This window comes from Zootoca vivipara, chromosome 10 (assembly GCF_965207765.1).
Source record: "Zootoca vivipara chromosome 10, rZooViv2.hap1.1, whole genome shotgun sequence".
NCBI lineage: Eukaryota > Metazoa > Chordata > Lepidosauria > Squamata > Lacertidae > Zootoca > Zootoca vivipara.
Genome location: NC_142593.1, coordinates 35927128 through 35947667, shown reverse-complemented (window position 1 = coordinate 35947667; position 20540 = coordinate 35927128). Strand labels below are relative to the sequence as shown.

The 20540-nt window shown below is 42.9% G+C and overlaps 1 protein-coding gene across 2 annotated transcripts in view; it reads left to right on the top strand.

Moving 5' to 3' along the window:
- The first annotated feature begins 716 nt into the window (after positions 1-716).
- Positions 717-20540, top strand: part of SERINC5 (serine incorporator 5) — a 43950-nt gene continuing 24126 nt past the window's right edge. For both annotated transcript variants that reach the window (XM_035099792.3, XM_035099791.3), the window contains exons 1-2: positions 717-1231; positions 15626-15793. In XM_035099792.3, coding sequence (XP_034955683.1) covers positions 1205-1231; positions 15626-15793 — 195 coding nt within the window. In that variant the 5' untranslated portion in view covers positions 717-1204. The remainder of the gene's footprint in view (positions 1232-15625; positions 15794-20540) is intronic.

Sequence of the window (20540 nt, the reverse complement as noted above, 5' to 3'; positions counted from 1 at the left end):
CACCTCATCTCCAGAGCAATCTACCTCTGACCAGAGGCGGTGGGAGACTACTCCTTTCATGCCCTGCTTGTGGGCTTCCCAGGTCAATCCCTGTGGGAAAGAGGACAATAGACTAGAACAGGGGTGGCCAACTTCCAAGAGACTGCGATCTACTCAGAGTTAAAAACTGGCAGTGATCTACCCCCTTTTGGGGGGGTACAGGTCAAAGTTGTTGAGCTTTTTTAGGAAGGAAAGCCCAGTTTTTGGTGGTTCAGGTCATTTTAGGGGTGCAGGGCAAAGGTGTTGAGTTTTGCTTTTTTTAGGGGAGCCAAAGTTTTTTAACTTCTTTAGGTGGGGGGAGCCACTGATCTACCGGTGATCTACCACAGACGTCCAGTGATCTATTGGTAGATCATGATCTACCTGTTGGACATGCCTAGACTAGAATAAGAGACTTCTGGTCCAGCAGAGAACTGCTCTGATGACTTTGAAGCAAGCGTATCGTGTGAAGCAGATGGCGTGAGAAGCAAATCGGAAGCTACTTTCATGAAAACGGTCGAAGGATGGATGCAGGTAACGCAACACCTGCAGAAGCCGCAGAAGCTCTCCCCGGGAGAGGCGTCCCTCCTTCCGAGACGGCACCAACCTCGGAGGAGGCGTCTGACGCGCCCGCAGGCCGATAGCTCCGCCCTCTCCTTCGGGAACCTCAATCCCAGGTGCCCTCGCGGTAGCGTTTCACTTCGGAGCGTGAGAACGAGGACAGGTGGTCTCCGGCGCGCGCCTGCTTCATTCCAGGCTGCTTCCTCTTTTCTCCTGTCTCCTAGCGGGGCGGGCCGTTCCTAACCTCCCGCACCGGAAAGCCATTTATCTCCTTCCAAGCAAAAAACTGACGACAGCGGAAGCTTCTAGCGCGCTTCGAGCTGGGCTCGGGCAACTTACCCAGCAGCGCAGAAGCCGAGCTCGCCAGTCTCCCGTGTTTGTGTCATGCGTCGGGGCGAGCGCGCTGCGCGCCTGAGGCCCGGCCAGCTGCTCTAGGGGGCGCGTGTGTGCGCTCTCTGCGCGTCTCGGCAACCGAGGGCTCGGCGGCTGAGGAAGCCTTCAGCTGCGCCTCGGCTGCTGCCAGGGCGCGAGGCCGCTTGCCTGAGCCAACGAGCGAGCGGGCAGGTGCGGACGGAGAGGGGATTTGCGCGCGGCCAGCCCGGGGCTCGCCGTCTGGGAGGCGACCATGTCCGCGCGCTGTTGTGCGGGTCAGGTAAGGAGGTTTATTTTTGAGGCGGGGCGCGCGGGGGGGGGGGCCGGAAAAATGCATTCCCTTCTGTGAGGAGCAGCAGTGAGACGAGGAAGCCCCTCAATTTGGGAGTCCACCCTTCTCTTCCCAGGCGGATACGGTGGGAAGCCCCACCCTGGCTGCGTGGCAGGGTCCTTTGGGACTGCGCCAGCGCCTGCTTGGCGGCCGCGCTTGCTTTCTTCTTCCCCGGCCAGGATTGCGATTCCTGAGACTGCTCAGCCCGCCGCGCTCGAGGGCTTATGCCCAGGGCGGATCTGCCCGTGCCAAGTATTCGACTTCTGAGTTTAGCTACTGGGGAACTGGGTCTTGTCGATCGAACAGGCAACGCAACGCATAGGGTTTGCGGTGCTGATCATGGGTGCCCACTCGGGACCAAACGGATGGCGATGGCAGACCCGTTGGCCTGCATTCAGACGCTGCATAAACAGTCTTGTGGCACACTGAAGATGGGCAAATGCATAATGACAGAAGCTTCCCTGCTCTCGAGCCCAGTTGGTCAGATGTCTAGAGTGAAATTTTGGCAGGGGTAAATGCAGCGTTTAGTTTCTGATGGGTTGGTTAGTTCGTGTGCCGCTTCGATTTAAGATCAGAAACGATTAAAAGGAGCTTAGCAATAAACGCAAATCCACTCCTTAGATGGTGTGCAGATTGCTGTCCTTTTTCTCTTACAATGGCGTACAGTATACCGGTATGTTTGGTTCAAAGGTATACCCACCATTGAAAGCTTGGGATTTATCAAGAGGAACTGTTTTTATTACTGCATTAGATTTTATGCACAAAGTGTTATGTAGCACTTTTAAAGTCTAAGAAGTACTGTATAGCAGATCAAAGACAGACCAAATCACCCCCCCTCATTCTTTCTGAGCATTGCCAGTTTACAAAATAGGCAGAGTAGGTACTGGGTTATGGGGTCCCACACCTTTTGGGGGCCCTGCAACAACAGATCACAATTGATTTATTAAAATTGTTGGTTGGTAAAATAAAATATGTATTCGGAGATAATTTGTGAGCCCCCTGCCAAGATTTTGACTGCCTGGGTTTAATCCAACATTGTTTCTGAGTACAGTTGAGAAACTTTAGTTCCTGAAATCTGGATAGTTCATTTAGTTTGTGGGTTGATGCTACAGGGACATTTGGGAAAGGGAGGCTAGCATTCAATTGCCACTGTATCCGAGAGTGGATGAATAAATCAGAATTTCTCTGAGGAAAGAGATACTGCTAATGAATTGTATGCTTTGGCAACAGAAAGTATTTGTCAGTTGTGTTCTCACTCATTACTAATATCATACAGCCCCACCCTAAATGTATTTGTTTGGGAGCAATTCCTATTAAGTTCAAAGGAATCCTCTTCCTAATTAGATTATGATAGCCATTCCCAATACATTTCCCAATATTGTGTTTAATTATGAACAACTTTTCAAACATTGGGCTGTGGTTGTAAAATATTGACAAAAGAGCTACAGCTGCTAATTAGTGGGGAGAAAACATTGTTTCATTCCAGAGTGGCAATGTTTTTGTTCCCTGAACTTGCCCTGCCAAGTAAGTCTAACATATACTTTAAGCATAACTCCAAAAGGGCCTTTGAATCCTCCCTTTTGCTTTTTGTGTGTGAATGTCACTAATGCAGGATGGAAGCACACTGAATGTGTCTCCTCTAGCTACTGTAGAGGTTACAGCAGATGACAGAATGCAAATGCAAAAAGCATATTGCCATATGTAAAGCCCATAAGAAAACATACCTTTATTTAATGGGAGTAAACTTTGCTCAGAGATCCAGTAAAACGTTGCATACAAATGCGCTGCTTTAAAATTGCCTCTTTGTGCTGTTAATAATTTGAAACTCTCCCTAGCTGTACACAACTAGAACAAGATAGCTGAAAATTATTCTAAAGACAAAAGGAAATTGTGGCATACTAAAAATCACAATTTGCAGTTTATAAACATATGGTACTAATAGGCAGTTCAGTCTGGAGACCATAATGTTCTTTTCAGTGTTACACCTTTTCTGTTTGTATGTAAAGGCATAACTCTCTGAAAGGAATGAATGAATGAATGAAATTCAGCGTATTAGTTCATAGTTGCCTATTGCATCACTGTGAGATTGCAATTGTATTATTGTTGTTGTTGTTGCAAGCACCGGTTAAAATCTTATCACATGCCACGTGTGGCAGTTCCAGTTCCCCATTTGTGGAGTGCTGTCCTAGGTGAGGTGTCTCTTTCTCTCTTTATTGGCTTTCAGGAGGAATTTCAAAACATTACTTTTTACCCAGACTGAAAGATGCTGCTCCTAGGAAGCCTGAAACCATTGGGCGAGAGAATGTGATTGATACCTTTTAAAACATTCTAAAAGCAATCTCTGCACACTGGGCTACTTTGGGAGGAAGGGCAAATTATAAACTGAATCAACAGCAACATCACCAACATATTTCTTATATTCTGAATAAGCATATGTTGCACATCTGTAAAGTCATTTGCAGTAGAAGGTGAATATCAATATGTGTTTCAGCACTATGCAAATTCAGTAGCTTGGTCACTAGGGCAATTCCAGGCAAAGCTTCTGATTGCATTCCACCACAAATGTAAAGCCATGTGTAGGCAGATGGATGCAGAGATGACTATTTCAGAATGTAGGTAGACTATATCTTGTGCCAAGATGCAGTAGTGGTAATAATAATAATAATAATAATAATAATAATAATAATAATAATAATAATAATTTATTTATACCCCACCCATCTGACGGGGTTTCTCCAGTCACTCTGGGCGGCTTCCAACAGAAGTATTAAAATACAATAATTGATTAAACATTAAAAGCTTTCCTAAACAGGGCTGCCTTCAGATGTCCTCTAAAAGTCTGGTAGTAGTTTTTCTCTTTGACATCTGGTGGGAGGGCGCTCCACAGGGCAGGTGCCACTACCGAGAAGGCCCTCTGCCTGGTTCCCTGTAACTTGGCTTCTCACAACAAGGGAACCGTCAGAAGGCCCACAGCACTGGACCTCAGTGTCCGGGCAGAACGATGGAGGTGGAGACACTCCTTCAGATATACTGGACCAAGGCCGTGAGTGAGATGTTTTGTGAAACAGAAAGGTTTCTCCTTTCTTTTCTATAAAAAACAGTATCTTTCGTAACCTGTATGGCATGGATGGGCAGGAAAATGGTGGAAGGTGCTGATACCAAGCAGAAAATAAGAAACTGAGTATCTGAGGAGCAAAATAATAAAACTGGATAAGCATGTTCCCCTGCAGATACTGTTGAATTACATCTCTCATTTGCCAATGCTGCCTTGGGTTAATAGAAGCTGGAGTCTAACAACATATTGGGGGCTTCATGTTGGCTTATCCATGCAGCAAAGGTTTCGCAGACCAGCCCACTTCATAAATGCCTTCCTCAGGGGCACTTAAATGTCCTCTTCACTCATCTGTAACCAAATGGCCCTACAAAAATGATGCATGCATGTACTTGGCTGCTTTGGAAGGGGGAGTGAGAAATCTCTGCTTCACTTGCTACTAGAAAGAGGGGGGAAACATGGCTGTCAAGTTTTTATTAACCAAACATGGTGGACCTCTCCTCAGTTTATCCACACTGGTACAAGAGCTACAAGGTATATAACCTAGAATATTGACATTTTATTCAAGGAAAACTGCTGGAGATTGATAGAACAGAAACAATTTTTTTAAAAAAATACCTCAGAAGCATTCTAGTTCCTACACATTCTTAAAAACACCAAAAAATAATTAAAGTTTGGACAGTCTGTTTTGGAAATGTTTGGGCAAAACAAGATTTCGGGTGTTCCATTATGACTTAATTAGTTTTAGGTCATTCCAGTTCTCCCTATCCCATAGAGTGTATAATTTCCCAAGAAATTTTTTTGGGGGGGCAAGTGATTGTCATGCACATCTTTTGTTCCTCAAATAACAAATCTTTGCCTTCACTATGCTGCGAGCTGTGACAGCGAATCTTAATAGCATGAGCAGGGTCGGCTCTGAGTTTTAGAAACCAGCCACCCTTAAATTTCATAGGAGTACTGTGGTTAATCCTAGAGTGTTTTTTATATTAGTCATGGAAATGTTGCTTTGGGGGTGGTGCATAGGAAACAGCTGCTTGAATTACATTGAGTAGCTGTCTCTATGCAGCATGCTATACATGTTCCATAACTCGTCATGTGGCTTAAAGAAACGGCTTTGCACTATTTATTTCATCAGTAAATATTTTATTCCATAATAATTTATATGCTACTTGATTATAATTCCCCCCTCAAACAAAACCAGTTTACTATTTGTTTTCATGATAGTTTAATTAGTAGAGCATAAGACTCCTAATCTCAGAGTCGTGTGTTCAGTCGAGCCCCACACTGGGTGAAAGATTATTGCAGGGGGTTGAACTAGATGACCCCCATGGTCCCTTCCAACTCTACAATTCTATATGATTCTATGACTCTAGACATTTTTTACAGCCACTGCATATCTAAGTTTGCTGTACAGCAGTTGTGGCTAAATTGTGATGTCCAGATGTTGCTGTACTACAAGTCCCATCATCCCTGATCCTTGGCTGTGCTGACAGGAGTTTGAGTCCACCAATGTCTGGAGGACCCTAGGTAAGCTACTCCTCCTGTACAATCTATTGGTTCCTTGCTAGGCAGCCAGAACCCTGTAGTTTTGATATGCACAGCAATACAAACTGGAACTATCCTTGCACAAAGCAAAATTAGTTACTGCAAGTTATCTAATATTAATGAACTTGGCTATATCCTTGGCCATTGGTACCTAACCTCAAAATAGTTGCCCGTCTGGTTTTAGACTCTGCAGCTGCTTCAAAGCACATGCCTCCCCAGCTGTCTTCTGAAGACACAAAGCAACTTAGTCCTAATTGCACTGATTTCTAACTTCTCTTTTTGTGGATACTCAGCCATCAAATAGGTTATATCCTGGCCCTTTGCTAGTCCTGCACAGTTATGATTTGCTTTTGCTTACATAAAAACATCTGCCCCATTTCACAGGAAACAGGATTTTACATGTGGTTTTTCTGTAGCATTCTCTTGAGACTGAAAAGTTGACCTCTGTTTTAAATAAAGCTGCTGCAGTGGAAAACGTTAGTTATAATTGTTTCTTTTCAGAACACATTGTATATAAATGAAATGCTGACAGCCTTTCACTGTGATGCTAAGACAAGGTTGTTGGTGAGACTGTGCTTCATCTTGTCAGATCTCCTAATATTGCATTTAGCAATGTTTACATTTCATTCTGATTTATATAGCTTTACAGAGTAAACTTTAAAAGGCCTGTCAGATTTCCTGGGTCCTCTTTTTCTGTCATAGCTACTCTGTTTGTAGAAATAATGCTTTATGATAAAATGTAACAAGGAAAGTTAAACATCAAAATATTGTACTAAGTTCTGTGAGGTTTGGGGGCGATGACTTGTAAATGCAACTTGAAAATGTTTCCAAAAGGGTAGACATATTAGTCTCTTGCAGCAAACCCAACAGTCTTGTGGCACCTTAAAGACCAACACATATGGCACAAGCATTTGATGAAGTAGATTCTAGTGCCAGACTTCCTCAAACTCAGACCTCCTGATATTTTTGGCCTACAACTCCCATGATCCCTAGCTAGCAGGACGAGTGGTCAGGGATGATGGGAACTGTAATCTCAAAACATCTGGAGGGCCGAGTTTGAGGAAGCCTGAAAGCTATGTGATAATAAATGTGTTGCTGTTGTAAGAGGGTCCAAGAGTGGGTCAGAACAATATAAAATACAGCATTAAAAACAGTTCAAAACAAATTACAGTAACGCCTAAAAGCGAGTCCTAAACATATATCACAAGTGTCAAAGACCAGGATAAAAAGGTGTGTCTTCAGCAAATGACAAAACTATAGAATGAAAGTGCCAGGTGCACAACTAGTCTTCAAGGTGCTAAAATACACTCTGCAGGGGTTCTTTAAAAAAAAAAAAGTTGGTTCTGTGTTTATACTACACAAAGACACACATGCTATCAGAAGCAAGGAAAGTTCCCCTTTCCTTGCAAGCAGTTTTTCAGGGGTTTCCTGAATCTGGTAATTCTTCTAATTGTTTACACGCCCTAAAATTACTGCATCTTCCTCTGAAGCCCGAGGATGAGCATTTTAAACTGTGGATAAGGGAACCTTTTGGACTCCACAGGCCAGATCCTTATCTGGATCTGCCTTGTGGGCCAGATGTGAGAGGTGGGCAGAGCCTCCCATTGTTAGTCGCCCAGCATCACCATTATGTCAGTTGCAAAGTGTTGCTAAAACAGGGTTTCCTCCCCCCCCCCTTCATTTTAACAGGCATGTAAATCCCTTCCTGAATCAGGAAGAGGTTTTCATAGAATCTTGCCAAACTGAGCAGGATTAATTCACCAGTCATGTGCATCGAGTGCAGACTTTAACCCCCACCCTCCTACCCATCAGATGATGTCATTAGTGGCCATGGTTTGGGGGAAATGGTTTTGCAGGCCAATTTCGATCCCTTGGTGGGGCAAGACTGACCTGCAGCTTAAAGGTTCCCCACTTCTGTTTTCCTCCAGTCTCCTCCTGGTGCTGGAGGAGACTCTTGAGAGTCCCATGGACTGCAAGAAGATCAAACCTATCCATTCTTAAGGAAATCAGCCCTGAGTGCTCACTGGAAGGACAGATCGTGAAGCTGAGGCTCCAATACTTTGGCCACCTCATGAAAAGAGAAGAATCTTTGGGAAAGACCCTGATGTTGGGAAAGATTGAGGGCACTAGGAGAAGGGGAAGACAGAGGACGAGATGGTTGGACAGTGTTCTCGAAGCTACAAACATGAGTTTGACCAAACTGCGGGAGGCAGTGCAAGACAGGAGTGCCTGGCGTGCTATGGTCCATGGGGTCACAAAGAGTCGGACACGACTAAACAACTAAACAACAACAACTTCTGTTTTAAAAGATTAGTACAGAAAAGGCTGAAGCATAACCCAAACTGTTAATAAAAATAATCTAGAAGATGTAGTTGTCTTATCTCTGTTCATTATAGTTTAAAAGTTTAGGGCTTGCTGCTCTGTGAAGAGCAAAATGGGTTCTTAAACGGTGCAGCTTTTATGTCTGTCATAAAAGGTTTGTATTTGAAATACCTTTGCTTATCTTTACAACTCAATAAACCTTAGGAAAGGGTAAACTTCACCCAGGAAAAATAATTTCAGATAAATTTGAATATCAAGCACAAGCAACAGGAACTGAACTTAATAAACACAATTAATTGAAATTACATTACATGCCTCTCCCAAGTACCAATCATCACCAGTAAAAGTTGCAGGGAATAGGGTTTCAACCAATTCCACATAAAATGTTGACTGTGCTTTTATAGGAACTTTGCTGTAAAATTGATTCAGGAGCATAATCTATTTTAGGAATGGTTTTCTGAGTTGTGATATAAGACAGGGAATGGGCTCGGCTTGTCCTAGTTATTGCATATTCAGTGCCTGGGATGGAACAAAGATCAGCAAGTGAGGACAAAACACTTCATCACTTCAAATTGAGAGCAGGTCAGTCCATTCAAATATGGACAAATAAGATTATCTTTAGTCTAAAGTTACATTACTAAATCTAGTTGGCAATTGATACATTCCAACCATTTGTGTTAAGGATATTATTTCATAAGATAAACCCCTTCAGAGATAAAGCTACACCTCTGAAATGCAGCAGTTTCTAAGAGGAGGTATTGCACGGATAAATGTTTGAATTGTATGCAAATGTAGTCTTAGTATTTTTTAAAAAAATACTCCATATGCTGTAGGGACAGGATTTGGCCAGCTACAGTTATAACTAGAATTCCTATGATCTCCTAAAACTATTGACCCAAAGGCCACAAAAATCCCTCCAAATCTTATTTTGAAATCTGGCATTGTCGGGATAAAGAAGATAAATGCTCAGTTGTTGTTCCCCTGGGAACACTTCACAGCTGTGACTGGACAAGCCAATCAATATTACCCCAGCAAGCACTCCAGTAAAAAGCATTGTCTGATGCTGTGGAGTGTTAGCCTTTGCTTACAGAATTGTACTGAGGGGTTAAGGCAGCAAATGTAAGCATGCCTGAAGTCAGTGGGACTTGCAAGCAAATCTGTTTAGGATCAGTGTGCCAGTTTTTACAGTTACTGTTTAGTTGTCTGCTTTTCTTCAACTTTTATGAAACAAATATTAAAAAGAAACGGAGAGAGCAAAGAGGGGGAGAAAAATCTTAATCCTTCAATTGAGATGTTTTTACATTTAAATCCTTATGTGAACATAAACCTGCTATTTTAACTGTATGCTTAAAAAGTGCATGCCAGTAACTTACTTTAAGTTCTTTTATGTTTCTGTATTTAATACAGTAATCCTGCAATTTATACACATTAAACTTGTGCACATTCCACTTTATGTGCTTGGGTAAATAAAAATAAAAAGGGTGGAAAGGGGGGCAGGCATCTTTGGGGGGGGAGGCTTTGGCAATCCCACCCGCTGTAGCACCCAGTGTGTTTTGACTATGCAGTACATAATTTTGGCTTTAGGCACTATCCCCAGAAACATAACCCCAACATATGTTGTGGACTTACTGTACATTTCTTAGGGGATTTTTTGCTGCTATTGGATTTGTATCCACCCTTTCTCCATGGTGTTCAGATAGATTTCTTCAGTTGTGAGCAGAAAGCTGGTGCGGTAAGTTATATAGTGGTAGAGTGTCAGAGTAGGACCTGGGAGACTAGAGTTCAAATCCCCACTCAGCCATGCAGCTCACTAGGCAACTATGGGCCAGTCACCAACTCTCAGCCTAACCTACCTCACAGGGTTGCTGTGAGAATAATATGGAGACCCATGTAAGCCACCTTGAGCATCTTGGAGGAAAGGTTGGGATATAAATGCAACAACTCCTGGAATACTTAGGTTAGTAGGCCTGACTTTAAGCTAAAATACATTGCTTTCCTCTTTAATGGCTTCCAGTTGTAATCAAATAGTTATCTTGCCACTCCTTTTGTCTTTGCATAAATATTCTACCGTGTTTCTCCAAAAATAAGACACCGTCTTATATTTATTTTTCCTAAAACACACACACTATGGCTTATTTTCAGGGGATGTCTTATATTTTTCCTCCTCCTGCCGCGGCTGGTATTGCTGCTGTGCCTATTACTATGTCTTATTTTCGGGGTATGGCTTATATTCCTTGAATGCTTAAAAATCCTGCTATGGCTTATTTTATGTCTACATCTTAAAATAGGAGAAACAGGGTATATAGCATTCTCTTTCCTTACAGTTTCCCTCTTACTCCCGCAGTCTTCATATGATGAGAAGCAAGCCAGAAGGTTCATTGTGGGTGGAACAGAGTTTTTAAAAAGCTTATTGGAAGATACTAGCAAAGCATCTTATATTTTGCCCTTGCCTTAGCATTATTCTAATAAACTTAGGGAAGTTGGTTCTCATCAGAAAAATAATGGATGCAGTACATAAATATAACTTGAAAGTATCTGGGCAAATGTAACTGGTTGGACTAGTTATTAAATGCTTGGAAGTAGTAGGGCAACTTCCTTTACATCTTAAGGAGGGGACAGCCTTCTCTCACTCTAGATTGCCAGATGTGAGGAATGTTGTTTACTTTATAGCTTTCCCTGCTTGTATGCTAATCATTATTTTTAATTTTTATTTTGCAACCTTATGGACCTGATAGCACCTCCTGAAAAATGAAGGGCTCATAGACTTTGTTCATAGCTTGCTGCCACATTTGTATATTTTTGGTATTCGGTGGAAGTATTTCTTTTTTATCTTTCCATATATTTATAACATGTAACCAACATTTTTTTTGTAAGGACAATAGTGTGAAATGTGCTGCAGTTTTAGTCAACTTTTATTTTTATTATTAAAAAAAAGCAGGTTGGGTTAATGCACCTGCCTGCAAGATTACAATTTAATAAACCAAGGAATGAAGAGAATTGCAGTGCCATTTGCCAAAAAGCCCTTTTTGGTCTATTAGCATATACGCTTATTCTGAGATGACGGTCAGTTCTTAAGTAGGCGAGAGATGAATTCAACTTCAGCAAACACAGAAATACCTCCCCCCCCCTTTTAAATTGTTGATAAGAAGGCTTAAGGCAAAATTCCAGTTGCTGTGTTCACTGAGAAAAAAAATGAAACCACTGGGTGTGACTTCTTCTACTGCAAAGTTTATTTTTTCGTAATGTGTTTCTTTATACTCCTCAGAGGAGAGCTCAGCACAAAAAAGCCGAATAGAATAAAGCTGTTTCTTGCTATTAAAAAAAAAGTAGCTAAGCCAAATCAGAATACAGTGGTACCTCTAGTTACGAACTTAATTCATTCCAGAGGTCCGTTCTTAACCTGAAACTGTTCTTAACTAGAGGCGTGCTTTCGCAAATGGGGCCTCTTGGTGCTGTGCTGCCGGCGGCACACAATTTCTGTTCTCATCCTGGGGCAAAGTTCTCAAGTGGAGGTAACTCTTCCAGGTTAGCGGAGTTTGTAACCTGAAGTGTTTGTAGCCTGAGGCGTTTGTAACTCAAGGTACCACTGTATACGTTCCCTTTGATACTGTCCTTCTGAGAATGTTAATTGCTTCTATTGGTCTATAAGAGGCAAAGAAGGGGGGAGGACTTCCCAAGTCCACTGCTGGGTAATACTTTTATTAGGATCAACCAAAAAGTCACAACAATGTGGCAAGCTGCTCAGTTCTCCAAAATTCTTCAACAGGACAGATAGTATACAATGCAGGGGATGTCAGACCACCAATAGCAGTTTGAAGAACCTCCATAGTGCAGGATTATGGTTTGACTGTAATCTGCCCCCACAGGCCCAAATGTGAATCTGGGCAGATAGTTTACGAAGGCCCAAAGGCCCCAGCTGCAGCGATTCCAAAGGAATCCCTTCCATCTGTCAGATGAGGGAATAGGTGGCAGGCATCCATGTTGCACGGGTAGCTCGCAACTCCCTAGGCCAAGCTCTCAAAGCAAGCAGATCTTGCAGCATGGACCAATTAGCACCACGTTATCTTGACTACCAAATGCTGTCTACAGGCCTTCTGGGAACGTTTCACCGCTTGGCTTTGCACAGACAGATAAGCTGTTATTGCATGTTGAACTCAACAGGAGCATGATATGCTAAAGAAAGGTCTGGGATGGTGTAGTAAAGCTTTGCCAAACCAATGTGGTGGGACATCTTTACATGAGAGCCACCATGTTGAACATGGATGGGGAAGGCTGTGGCTCTCGAGATCTTGCCGAACTCACCATTTTTATCAGCCTCAACCAGCATGGCCAAAGGTCAACAAAATCTGGTGGACCATGAGTTTCCTACCTCTGATGCAGAACAATTTAAAGTGACAGTCGTGATATCTAAACCAGTCTTCTTCTGGCATAGTTCATTTACCAAGCCAACAACGTCTTTGTGTGGTAATGGCGAAGGCACACACTTCTTCCTTTGAGGATATAGATATTGCCACATGTGACATAGGACCTCTATGTGAGTGCCCAGTTTACATTATCTCCTACCTTTTTTGATGACACCCATTTGCCACCCACATGGAGAGAGCCAATGAACATATGACAAAGGGGACATGTCCCCAGGACACAGCTCTGCAGTGAAATATGCTAAGGAGATAATTATATATAGAAAATGCAAGGGATAATATATTCTTATATTAGCTTTTAATGTTTGGATCTGTTTGTCTAGAATGATGACTGAGTGACATCCCTCATACTTTGTATTTCCCTATCATACCTTATTCAATGCCAGAATTTATACACTATGCCAGCTAGCACTGAATTTTCTTATGTCCCATGCCTTGTTTGGTTTGCTGTCTCCCCCCCCCCCCCTATTAAGTGAAACAGAGCTCTTTTGTTTGGATGATCTAACTCTTCACCATTCAGTCTGTCACAAAAGCTTCACAGTGTGTAGTAAATTAATAATGGTTCAGTAAGGCTATTCAGTTGATTCTTGCGTGTTTTTGGATGGCATGAAGTAAGGGCAAGCCTCTAGGTTCCTGTTTACTCAGTGGAAACAAATGGAATTGGTGGGAGTTTTGTCTGAGTAAAAAAAATAGGAAAAAGCTTTACTCTTAAGCCTGGAAGGGTCTGAGTTGTAAGGCTTGGCTTTCAACATTGTCAGAAGTAATTGGTATTAAATACATGGATTGTGTTTTGCTTGTGATATGCCTTTCTACAACATAATCCATTTTTCTTATACAAATAATTCTATCTGTAAAATATTTGGAATGTATTTGATCAATGTGCCCCTGTTAAAATTTTGCTGCTGCCACCACACATGCACCGAGCATCATTTCCCTACAGAACTTTTCTTTCTGACTCTTTTCACTCTGGCTCAGCAGCTAATTTTGGCTCTGAGCAACTTTAGTTTGGTGTGGAGAGGCTGAGAAGATGCACGTGTGAGATCTTGGCTGACAAGGAGATTTAAGCTTTAACAAAAAAATAGGGGCAGATGTAACCTACTTGTTACATTAATGGTATGATTAGCAATCTCGCTGTAGGTTTTACAAAATTAAATTCCTTGCATTTGTAGGCAGCATTTGACATCCGCATAGTCGTGAATGGGAAGGGAGAAGCCTTACCTCCGCATTTGCAATCCTTCCCCACAATGTGGCCATTAACACTGGGGAAAACACACTTGATTTTTACTAAGATTGTAACGAATTAAACATTTTCTTCTTGAGCACTGCAGTGCAAATGAGTCTCTCCTCACACACACACACACACACACCCCAAAAGAAAACCTCACTTATTTTGAGACACCCATAACATGGTTGGTAATCATTACATTAATGTAGCAGGAGTTGTCAACTTTTTAAGGCCAGTGGTGCATTTTGAATTTCTGAGCCGGCGATGTGGATAACATCCCATTTGGTCACTTAGAATCATAGAATCGTAGAGTTGGAAGGGACCACGATGGTCATCTAGTCCAACCCCCTGCAATGCATAAATCTTTTGCTCAAGGTGGGGCTTAAACCCACGATCCTGAGATTAAGAGTCTCATGCTCTGCTGGACTGAACTGTCTACTTCTTGCTCCCTTTTCTTGAGTTTCTCACACACATAGAGGCAGAAAGAGAAAGTGGACGCACACTGCTTTTTTGACGTATGTGGTTCAAAGCTGGATCGAGTAGAGCCCTGAAAAGCACATAAAGCTGAAAGAGGAAGTGAGAAAGAGTGTCACTCTTTCAGCTTCCTTCAGTTCAGGTGCTTTTCAGGAGAAAAGTTAACCACCATCGCCATCCCATGACCAAGGGGGCTAACCACCTTCACTGCCTCATGACCAAGCAGGGCAATAATAATACTATGATTGGAAGGTTTATTCATTTATTTAGCTAAACTTTCATAAAATATATCAAGGCGGCTTTCAGTATTATCATTATTTAAATACAACAATAGTATATAAACACCCATAAAACATCAGTAGATACTGGTTGGTTAAAAAACAATATATCGTGGAGGCCTGTCTAAACAGTACAGTTTTCAGCAGTGGCGTAGTAATAGGGGGGGGGCGGGAGGCGCGCCGCCCTAGGCAGCAGGCTGGGCGGGTGGCAGCAGGCTGGGCGGGGCTGACCACCTCCGACGGCCGCTGCCGCAGCTGCCACCATGGAGAAGAAGCCCCGATGCAACCGAGACTGCCTCACTCCACGGCTTGCTCACAGGGTTTGCCACGTTGCAAGCCTCCTGTGCGCGCATGTCGTGATGCATGCGCACGACGGACACCCAGAATTGGGGTGAATTGGGTTTGCCGCCTCGGGCAGCCAGGCAGCTAGCTACGCCACTGGTTTTCAGAAGACTTCTGAAAGAAGGCAGAAATGATTCCTGCCAAACTCCTACAAATAGGGAGTTCCACAGGGCAGGACCTGCCACACTAAAGGCTCCATCCCTAGTGAAAATGAAGGCTAACCAAACCACCAGAAGTGCCCCACCAGAGAAGCTCTATGTGATCAAGGTTGGAGTATAAGGGGGTCAAATGGTCCTTCAGATACTTTGAACCCAAGTTGTGTGTGGGACCTCAAGGCCACCCTTGCTGCTATTGGCACCAAATCGGTGACATAGTTTGGCCTATGTGTTTAGAACTTGGAGGTGCCAGTTACACCTTTCCCTGTGGAAAAAAGTGGATAAACAAAGAGGATAGGAAAACCTTGTTTCCATCTCTGATCAAGTGGGGTGGAGGGGGAGAGTTTCAAAGTCTAGTTGCACTAGCAATTAGGCTTGCTCTCCCATTCCACCATCTACAGTATTGGAATCTTTCACAGCTCTTGGTGCACCTATTAAAAAACATCTCTCTGAATGATCAATGAGCTGTGTTCGCTGATGTAAAAATTATAAGAATGTTAACCTTTTTATTATTATTGATTTCCTCTAGTTGGCCTGCTGTTGTGGCACTGCTCCGTGTTCACTCTGCTGCAAATGCTGCCCAAAGATAAAGCAATCCACTAGCACCCGCTTTATGTATGCACTGTACTTCATCTTGGTGACTCTCATCTGTTGCATCATGATGTCGGAGACGGTAGCAAAAGAAATGAAAGCACATGTAAGTACTGTAGCTGGTTTTTTTAAAAGGGAGGAGAGGGCAGGTGCTGATATTGGTTGTTAAATGGAATGAAGATGACTGTGTCATTTCCAGTAAAAAGCATGTGTTAAACTTGGCTCTTGACAGAGATTTGGGTGGAGAAACTATAATTTTTAAATTGCTGGGCCCTATCATTTGCATGATCTATGTTCCAAATTAGCATTAAAATGTTTAATGGTTATATATATATATATATATATATATATATATATATATACACACACAGTGCTGCCTCGCCAGACGAAATTAATTCGTTCCACGGGTCTTTTCTTATAGCGAAAAATTCGTCTAGCGAATCCCATAGGAATGCACTGAATTTTTTTGAGGTTTTTTTTTTTGCCCATAGGAACGCATTAATTGAATTTCAATGCATTTGCGACGAAACCAAAGGACTTTGCCACCAATTAATATGCGACAAACCCAGTCCCGGCGTTGTCACTAAACTTTCGGGGATCCGCTGCCACCAATTATGTGACAAAATGTCCTCCCTCTCTATTACTAAAAATGTGACACAGAAATCCAGGGGTGAAACCACCACCCCCCACTTCTCCTGCCGCCTTAAAATAAACCCGTTACTTGGGTTTCTTAGTAAAGAGAGTCTTCCAGCTTACGTGGCCTGGTATCTTGAGAAACTCTAGGCTGTCTGACAGAATAACCTCTTGCCTACAGTAAAGGGTCTCACTCAGTTTGATTCCCCACTGCAAAAGTTTGCCCTTTCCACTCTGGCAACTTTGTGGCACCCCAGGTTACCCTCCTAAGCCTCCTCAGTGTAACTCTAGGTCTAGGACACAAACTGTCGCCTCTATTCCCGAGGTAGGTTTTGTCCTCTACTGAGCCACCACTTCTGTGAGTTTAGATACCCAGCTGGAATAACTAAGCACATCCACTAACATTTAAGAAAGCTTTATTTAGACTAGATGACTTTTAAATGCGTAATGGTTTCATGTGTACAGGCTCTTAGATCATATTCTTAGTTTCAATTAACAATGGCTAGATAATATAATTCAATTAAACTCCTCAGAACACTTTAAGATCTCCTACGCCTACCCACACTCTCCCTCGCTCCCACAACCCTCTCAACCGAATTAACTGCCTCCCATTCCTTTTAAACTCCTGGCAGTCCCACCCCTCAGGAATGGAATGCGTCATTTATCCCGGAGGTTGGGGTTTAACTCTCTGCACCCTGGAGTTCTTTTGCCCACCAGGTCAATCCGTCACAGCATTCCTATGGGAAACCGCGATTCGCTAGACGAATTGCTCATAAAATACATTCGTCTAGCGAGGCAACCTCCGCTTGAAAAATCCTTTCGTTAAGCGGAAATTTCGTTAAGCAGGGCATTCGTTAAGCGAGGCACCACTGTATGTATATATATATACCCACTGAAATGTTTGTATGCATATACTGTCCTACGAATGTTAAAGACTCACTGTGTGTTGATTTCATCCTGTGTTTTGCTTTGAAAACTGAGAAGTAAGAAGAGCCAGGAGGAGTAGGAAGGGACAGTACAAAGGGTAATTGTTTGCATGAAGGCTAAAGATTATGGCTCTCTGAAACTTAAGTGTTTGGCAGATTTAAAAGAGAGAACACAAGTAACTCAAGCAGGTCCTTTGTTGGAACTCTTAGCCTCTTTCTCGTGCTCTAATGTTATGCAGCATCGTGTAGAAAACTCAAGGGCCTCTCTTGAGTTTATCATGTAATAGAACAAATCCAGAAGCAATAATTGATCTTCTGCAGAGAGGAATAGTGAATTCTGGTTTTCTCATTCCCCTTTTCCATCTCCATCCTGATTTTAATGCAACTTCTGTTCCCATTCATTCAGTTGGAAAATGATTGCATTATTAGATTGCCTGCCAGTTACAGACAGCTCTGACACATGCACCATGCATATGAAGGATTGACATAGCCATGGGGGTGAATCTCTAGCCTGCAGACAATACAGTTCATACAAATACCAGCACTGCAGTTTTCCTCATGCTTGTCTGCAAGGAAGCCTCACAGATAAACAGTTGATTACAATTCAGGCATCATTGTAAGAAGCATGGCAGATGTCAATGAGGTAGTGATGGGAAGAGAGAAGCCTGAAAACTCTGCAGAGGCATTTTCTTTTGATGTTTGCTGCCTGTAGAAGAAACAAATACTGCTGCCGTTGTTCGGTAGGGAGCAGGGACAAAAGTGACCTGATTGCATAAGCAACCCTATTCGCAGGTGTGTTTGCGAAGCAGAGAGAACAAGAAGTACACCGCTGAATCTGCCTTTCATTTTCAGTGGCATTTCCACTTGATCAGAAATTGGGGGCTGGCCTTCAGTAGGGAGTTATGAGTAGTTGTGACAGCTCCCTTTTGATTCTTCGTGCATCCTTCTGACTTGATTTTGTTTGCTTAGTTTTCTGCAGTCTCCAGACTTGGCTAACCTCTAGTTTGGGGAGCAATTTTTTTCCCCTGCCCCCTTTCCAAAAAAAGATCCCACCATTCATGGCAAAAAGTTATTTAAAAATAAATAAAAGCAGACACAGCACTGAAGTCAGTGGAGCTCAGCATCCCGATGGGGATATAAATTGCTCCCTCCCCAGTCATATTGATCATATCATCAGAGAGAAGGCAATAATTACTCCTCTTTAGCTGTTCTTCACAGATTAGCTGGCTAAGGAGAGTCTCTTTCCCCCACCCCCAGTTCTCTGGTGTGGGAAGAGAGCGGGAGATAGCCAAACCTGTTGCTGGCATTTAGTCCCAGGAGGGTTGGCCCAGGATTTGTGCAGTCCTTGGATCAAAAAAAGTTGGCCACCCCTGGCAGAAGCAGTTCTTCTTTTGGAGAATCTTAAGTAGTAGTGCTCATCACTGCATATTGGTACGGAAAACACCAGGCTAGGGCAGCTAAAGTATTCTAGTCCGAGTTTTATAAATGAAAGTGTTTGCTGTTTCAAGACTGATGTTCTGGAAAATGTTTATTAAATGTTTCCAGACCTTAACAAAACAGTGTGGAGTCACACGCTTCCTCAGCAAATTTAGCAAAGTATTGATAATGCTGGCCAAGTTCATAGAGACTTCATTCTTTAGTTGCCAAACTGCCTTCTTTTTATAGACTTCCGTCCTGTTTTGTAATTGCTTTAATTAACCCTTTGTGGAAGCGGCCTTAGACTCTCTCATCAGTCAATGTAGTCATTTGATGGTGATACACGATTTATAGGTTTTGTGCCCTTTAAGTTTTTTATACAAAGGCCAGAGTCCAAATTTTGTGTAGCAGTTTTGCTAGCCCTACAACTGAGTGGAGATTTGAACCTGGCACACTCTGGTCCTGGTCAGACACTCGAAGGCCTCATCCACACTTACCTTTTGCCCCTTGCTTTATAGCAGAGGTCCATGCTTTACTGGTCTGTGTCCAATAGCTCTGTCCTTCCCTACTCCGGTCACCATTTCCCCCAGAAAAACCTGCTCTTTAACTCTTGAATCAGAACAAATGGCAATTTGGGTTTTCTATGGATTTCCATTTGCTCCGATTCAGCAGTAAAGAGTGGGTTTTCATAGGGAAAGTGTTGGGGCATAAAGAAAGTGCAATCAGACAGGGAATGATAAAAGTGTGGACCTGTGCCTAGAAATGTGGCACAAAAGCAAGTCTGTATGAGCCTACATATTACACCACCATGGTTCTGAATTCAGAGCTTATTTTATGGCTCTTTGGGTCATGGCCAAGGTTTGGAGCTGTTGGCATAAGCAAATGGAAGTATTTACTATATCTCAGAATAATTATATTATGTTCCTACCAGGCATAGTCTACATCTTGCATATTTCCCCTTATCCAGAGGCCGTTTAAGTGAAAAAAATAATAATTCTATACGTTGTTTTCTTCCAACTCTGCAAGCTGGGTTTAGCCTTGGAAGAGGTTCTTGGAGAGTTGGCTCTGTTCATAAGAGGGAAAAGGGAGTGTTAATGGTGTTCTGTTCAGCTGAGATAAAAAGTTCAGTTAGTCCACACACATGAGGATATAGAGAGGCCTTTATGTTATTGTAAATGCTTGTATTTGTATATCCGTGTTTCTATTTTCAGGCAGCCTTGGTTGTGAAGGGGTGGGAGCCAGTCTTCATAGGGGTACAGCTGAAGTATAGAGCTTCAGATCAGAGGCTTGCTTTGTAAGATGTGTTTTCTGAGCACAACTCCACATTCGTGTGGTGAGCTTGAGACCAGAATGCATAGCTGGCTGTTCTTTTTCCATGAGCAAAAGCACAGCCACAAAAGCAAATATTGAATAAACGAGAGCTGGAATTTCCCCCACCTTTTTGGTATTTTATTTCTGTAACGGTTTTGTAACTAATAAGCATTTCATGCTGTTGAGAGTTGTGGTGTGTGTTTTTTTTGGGGGGGGATACTTTTTCTGTTGTAAAATAATTTTAAAAAATATTTCATTCTTACTACTGTATATTGTTGTGAGCTCTCTTTGTATTATCAATGAAAGGCGATACAGAAATGTTTCAAACAAATAAACTAAACACTAAATTATGAGTGAGCAGCCTGTGACCCTCCAAATTTCACTGACAGGGGTGTCACAATGGGGGGGATGGGGGCGGTTCGCACCGGGTTCCACTCTGGGGGGGATGCCCCTTAGTGCCCCCCCGGCGATTCCCAAGCTTGGCGTGGACTTTTTACTGGGAGGCTGGAGGCTCTGCTTGGGTGTCACAGGGGTGGAGGTGCCAAGTGGCACCTCCCCGCCGCCGCA